Source organism: Quercus suber, unplaced genomic scaffold (assembly GCF_002906115.3).
Source record: "Quercus suber isolate HL8 unplaced genomic scaffold, Cork oak 2.0 scaffold_681, whole genome shotgun sequence".
In the NCBI taxonomy this organism is placed as follows: domain Eukaryota; kingdom Viridiplantae; phylum Streptophyta; class Magnoliopsida; order Fagales; family Fagaceae; genus Quercus; species Quercus suber.
In genome coordinates this window covers 15,177-20,986 of record NW_027070122.1, presented here as the reverse complement: position 1 = coordinate 20,986, position 5,810 = coordinate 15,177, and the positions used below count along the sequence as shown (strand labels likewise).

The following is a 5,810-nucleotide window of genomic DNA, read 5'->3' as shown; positions in this document are numbered from 1 at the left end:
CTTGAAAATTATAACATAATACAATATATAAGACATCATTACAATATGAATATAACACAAGTACAACCTTTCAAATAAAATATGTGTGCATTCTAAGTTTAGCCAGAAAGATTTTTTTTTTTTTTTTTTATATAAATTAAATGCCATACCGCTGCATAAAATCTGCTCCAACCTCCTCTTTTTTTCAAATCTGAGAAGATCAGGGCCTGTACAGCTATACTTTAATGTAGTGCTACAGCAGTAAAATTCAATCTAGACAGATTTCAATATTTCACAGTGCAAAGTGAAAAACAATGATCATGAGCCACAGCTCACTAGCTAATGAGGTAAATCTACCATCATACACATATAGTTGAAAAAAAGATGTCAGCTCCATTTTATAAATTAGAAAGCAATTCAATGTAGTTACTTTCCAAGACACCATTACAGCAAACTGTCACTGCTATTCAACTGTAGCCTACACTATAGCACTCAATTTTTCTTCCCTCTAAACTGTCTTTTTGCCTCCCATTTCCTTTCTCTTATTTCAAGATTCAATAGGTATAACTTATAAGTCAATCACTTCAAATCCCCCACCTTCTCCCACAAAAAAAAAAAAAAAAAAAAAAAAAAAAAAAAAAAAAAAGAGTGAACATCATGCCAATTTGCCACTTGCCTTAATAGCCTCACCTTTTTTCACTCCTGAAAAATGTTATTAAGGACAACTTTTTCAACACGGACAGTTGTCTCTGATTGCCTCAACCTTTCCCCACCAGTTCCATATTTTCATCCCCCTAAAAAATTGTTAAAAAAACCCAAACAAAAAAAAACAAAAAAATATTCTCTTCTACTCTACATTAATCGATCTGACAAACTTGGAAGCCTTCTGAAGAAATTTAAGCTAGAAGGTGGCATGGGGTCCCTAAACATGGGGTGGCGCAAGTAGTAGAATCCTAAGGCCACAGCAACCATCTTTGGTGGCACCACATAGAGAACCACAGTGATAAGCAGGCACACAAATATGAATAATTTAGTAGCTCTTGGGTCCCTCCAGCTCACCAAGGCTTGGACCCTTTCACCTTGGGTTGCAAAATCACCCAAAACTGTTTGGACCCTTGCAGCCAACATTCTCAACCGGTCATACCTTGCTCTAACCAAATCAGGTGGTTTCGAGCTTGGTATTGTATCAAATTCCTCATCAAGTTCATCCGGGTCAACTGCATCCGCATGTGATAATCGGATATCCATTCCCGCCGGTATCTTGGGCTTAAACCGATAGTACCAAACACCAATCAAGAACACGTAGAGAAACCCAGTTGGGACAATCAAATCAGGAAACCAAACAAGCACCAAATATAAAACGTGGACCAGCACTGTCGTCACTGGGTTCCTCCACCTTCTTATATCATCCAACCATTTTGCTAACCCGACCGCCCAAGCAAGAACCGCCACGATCCGAAACCAATTAGCTTTACTCTTTCTCATGCTCCATGTGTGTGAATCCGCATCCAACATGTACCGAACCACTTCGTGACCCAACGGAGGCTCTGACCGCGCGAGCCACGCCGCGACCATTTTAGTCGCGGCCCCACGTAACGCTTCCTGTTGAGACACACCAAGCGGCCGCAAGTAATGCATTCTCGGAAGCAACGGCTGGCCGTAAACCGCACACGTGTCGGGCAGCAAAGAAGGACACGCGAACCGAACCGCCAACTCGATCTCGCCCATTTTTTTGAACCCGGTTCTCAACAAAACCAGCAAAGGGTACGAATTTGTGTACACTCTGTTGCTTTCTAAAGTGGAGACTCGTATGCGCACTTTCCCGATTCGGCAGTCTGTTGTTTTGTCATCTGACACGTCAGCAAACATGCGCCAGTTGTCAAAAACTCCAATGGTGAGGACTGTGCAAGGGTCGTAGACTTGCCACGTGTACTGTTCGTTCCAGCGTGGATCAAAGCTGTCTGTGATGGTTCGAGTCCGTACCCACTTTTTGCCGTACTTGGCTACGCAGTACGCATCGGTTGAGCCTTTGCCTGGACATTTGGCTTTCATTGGGAGCAAGCCACGAGCCCCGAGGATTCCAAGCTCTAAAATCCCAATAGCTGGCTTCCACAGCTGCTTAGCCGTGGGTCTAAAATCACTGCACACGTGCGCCGCTTCGTCCAGCACGTGATACCCACCCTCCAAGCAAAGACGTAGATGGATTCGTCCACAGTAGGACCCACCTCCTCTCCCGGGTGGTACACAACCATCACCACCACCACCACCACGGCATTCCAATGGGAACCATTTTGATGCCACGTGGCGCTCATCTAACCGTTGCTCGATCGCGCTCACGGGAATCACTATGTGGCCGAGGAGTTGGGGATCTCTGTTTGTACGGTCCTCGACGAGAATGATCAGCGAGTCTTCCAGTGGTTCTCCGGCGACGAAGAGCAAGTCCTCGTTGAAGTGCAGCGACGCGCTGTGATTGTTCATGGAGCCTCGCCTTGTTTTGAATGATTGAAATCCTATCTGAGCTTTTACTCTGATTTCTGGTGTCGTTAATGGAGGGAGATTAGGAGCAATGTGAAGGTCCTGAGCTTCGATTACTGTGACTCTCAGATACCATAGCTTTGGAGATTGGTAGACCTTCGAGCGCGTGTGGGCTAAGTACGGCGCGTCTGAGTGCCAAGCTTCTGGGAATGCATCGTCGGCTTGAGTGCCAATCCAAACAGCGAGCTGAATGTCACCGGAGACTCCGCCGGGATGTTGATCGGAGGCTCCACCTTCGAGTCTGTACCACTGTGGTGCTAATGGACTATCGGGAGGATCGCGTACAGGCACGTCGGAGAGGTCGAAGCAAACGCCGCCGAGAAAATGCTCGGAATGCGAGTCCCAAACGGAGATCTCCAAGGTCGAGCTCGCCGAGTCAGGTCTGTTATGAGCAATCGCGAAGACCTGGTGCCAATCCGGCGAGTCCGTCGGTTCACCAGGTCTATGGCTCGCCGGCTTCGATTTCACGTAATGACTCGTCGTCTTGATCTTCACGAAAGGGCTTTCGTTGTGCGCTAAACCACGCGCCTTCACGATCCTCACAAACAAATACTGCATCGGCTCCACCAGATCGTACGGATGAACTCTCTCACTCTGATCCGGACCAAATTTACCAGAAATCACTCTCGGAGAGTAATCTCCATTTGGCCTCCTCAAAACCCTAACTCTCTCTCCACCGCCACTGCTTCCAACTCTCCCCATCTGCATCTTCCTAATCGACGGCGGAAATTGCTCCTCCAGCGGCGGCGGGTGCTGATGAGAGTGAGAATCTTCATGCTGCTGCTGCTCTGGCGGAGGAAGATCCGAATGATGATAATGACCCGCCTGAGGCTGCACCGGAGGTTGCTGAGGGTAATGATGATGATGTTGAGGGTGAGACTCTTCAATAACCACAACCGGCGGCGAGTGACGGCCATCGCGAACATTCTCCATCGGAGGAGGAACTTCAAAAACCCTACCTTCCTCAACCACCACAACCTGCCTCGGCCTCTCCTGAATCGGCACCGGTTCCTCCGGCGGCGGCTGATTCTGCGGCGGCGGACCACCACCACCTTGCGCCTGCGCCTCCTCAGCAACAACCTGCTGGTCAAAATAGTAAATTCTCAACCCAATCTCACCCCTAATCCAACTAAACACACTCTTCTTCTCCAACGGTACGTAAAACAAACCCTCCTCACCTCGCTTAGCAAACTGGCTCCCGTACAACTTCACCCTCCCCAAGAAGTGGTTTTTACGGCCACTGCCACTGTTAGCTCCATACCTCTTGTCGTTAAAAACCTCAATCTCAAGCTCCTCCGAGTCCATGTGTTCCGGGTCGGAAACCTCGAACTCGATCGACTCGTTCCAAGTCGGGTTGAGGTCGCGGTACTTGGTGGAGGTCCGCTTCTTCTGGCCGTCAAAATCCACCACCACGTACGGGCTGGAACTGCCTTGCCCATCTTTAGGAAGAAGGTCACGTGCGTCCACCACGTCTATAATTAGCTTCCTCACTGTTTGCACCGTTGGCGGAGGTGGATTGGGATGAGACGACGCCGGATTCATGTTGTCAACATTTTGTGATTTATGACAGCTTGGTGTGGGTTTGGACAAAAAAATGAGTTTGCTGCCGTTGATAGCGGTGTAAAGAGAGACAAAGATTTTTGTGGCTGGCTAATTGCGTTGTTATCATGGAGCGATACGGTTTGTTTGCTTTTTGAGGTGAGTGCGGTTTTTGAAATTTTTGTAACAGTGTACTGTTTGTTATTACTATTTGGGTTTTTAATTTTGATTTTGATTTTTGTGTTTTTGTTTTTGCAGTGACAGTGGTGGGAGGAGAGAGTTTTTGTTTTTGATTCCATGCCCTCTCGTCAAGGTTTGTCCTTGCTTTTTCCCGGTTTTTCTCTCCTTTACGGGTTCGTTATCCACGTCATTCTTTTGTCTTTTTATTTCATTTTGTTTATTACTTTTTTACTGTAATCATGCCCATGTAACACGAATTGAATAATCTTTCTTGCTTTTTTTTTTTCACACACAGAACTAGATCTTAATAGGAAAAATAATAGTAATAATAAAAAGCAATCAACATATATAAAATAATATTCTATAGAGTGCTTTTTTTTTTTTTTTGCAAATTGGTTGGGTTGGTCTTAGTCATTCCTCAATTTCTAGCTCCTTTAATCCTTTAGTCTTTCCTCATTCCTCAATTTCTGCATTAATATTATAGTTTGGTTTAGACTTTAGACTATTGATCACGCTCTGTATTATATTGTTATTTGATTGAGTGTTTGAGAAAACCAATATTCAGTTACATGTGTCATTTGCCCTCAACTCCTCACCTCATCTATGATACGGAATGCATTAAGGATTTTTGGCTGACATGCTCATCAGACTATTCCTTGTGAAGTTATGAGGAAATTTAGTGAACCAACTTTGTTAATGCTCTACTAGTTTTTGAGCGCCTTCATAGAGGCTCTTCTATTTTTTTTTTTTTTTTGTAAGAGTTAATAGTTTTTATTCATCATAATTTTAATCAAATAGGAATAATGTCCTAATTTTTAGCAACTTTAAAGTCCACAGCTTGGAAGTTAGCTTAAAAGCGCCCTTATGGATAAAGTTTAGAGTTTAGACTGCAATAATACTAGGGCCAATATTAAAAAAATGGGCTCTGAAAATTCTATACCAATCCATTTTGCACCTATTATTATAAAATTGTATAGGTGAATTTTGTCAAACTCTGCAGTTTCATTTTGTTAAGAATCATAGTACATTGATAAAAAGCCCAGCATTCATATTTCATAGTCGTACCCAATATCTGAGATGCCTCTGCAAGAAGGCACATGATTCCACTTCCCAACTGTGGCCCTCTCCTTTTTGTCAAAAGCACCCACATTTTGAATAAAGTTTAAAAAACAAAAGCATCACCTTTATTTATTTCTTCTTGGGTTCCTTATTCTTCCATACATCATGCCTTGTCAACAATAAGAAAGACAAAGTGCTTTCCTTTTCTACATTAAGCAAACCTGAACCTAACTGTGTTCAGGAAGCCCCGAGTCTCATCAATTTATGTAGTTAGTGAAAGTGAAATTTATATCAATACAATCAAATCTGGCAGTTTCATTTCTTTCTTTCTTTTTTGTCCTTGGATTTTGTGTTCCTATTTAACATTTTGATCTTAAGAAAGAAAGAGGGCAAAGAACTAAAATATGGTAAACTTTTCAGGATCTAATTTGGAGTTGATTTTCATCCAACGTAAGAAATAGGACATCCTTATAACAATTTTCCAACACTTTGCTCAAGAATAGGAAATTTCTCCTATG

General features: G+C 43.7%; 1 protein-coding gene across 2 annotated transcripts; it reads right to left on the bottom strand.

The window, feature by feature from the left end:
• Window positions 1-352: 352 nt before the first annotated feature.
• Window positions 353-4,410, bottom strand: LOC112006252 (protein QUIRKY). Of its 2 annotated transcripts, XM_065766097.1 has the most exons (2): window positions 3,693-3,802; window positions 353-3,594 (listed from the first exon to the last, which is right to left on the bottom strand). In XM_065766097.1, the coding sequence occupies exon 2, from the start codon at window positions 3,445-3,447 to the stop codon at window positions 832-834; it is 2,616 nt and encodes an 871-aa protein (XP_065622169.1). In that variant the 5' UTR covers window positions 3,448-3,594; window positions 3,693-3,802; the 3' UTR covers window positions 353-831. The 2 variants fall into 2 exon arrangements, with proteins under 2 accessions (XP_065622169.1, XP_023894314.2); XM_024038546.2 differs by having other exon boundaries at window positions 353-4,410.
• Between the last annotated feature and the right edge of the window lie 1,400 nt (window positions 4,411-5,810).

Bases quoted from the DNA above. Each gene is read 5' to 3' on its own strand.
- LOC112006252 (XM_024038546.2), bottom strand. From the start codon at position 4,056: ATGAATCCGGCGTCGTCTCATCCCAATCCACCTCCGCCAACGGTGCAA.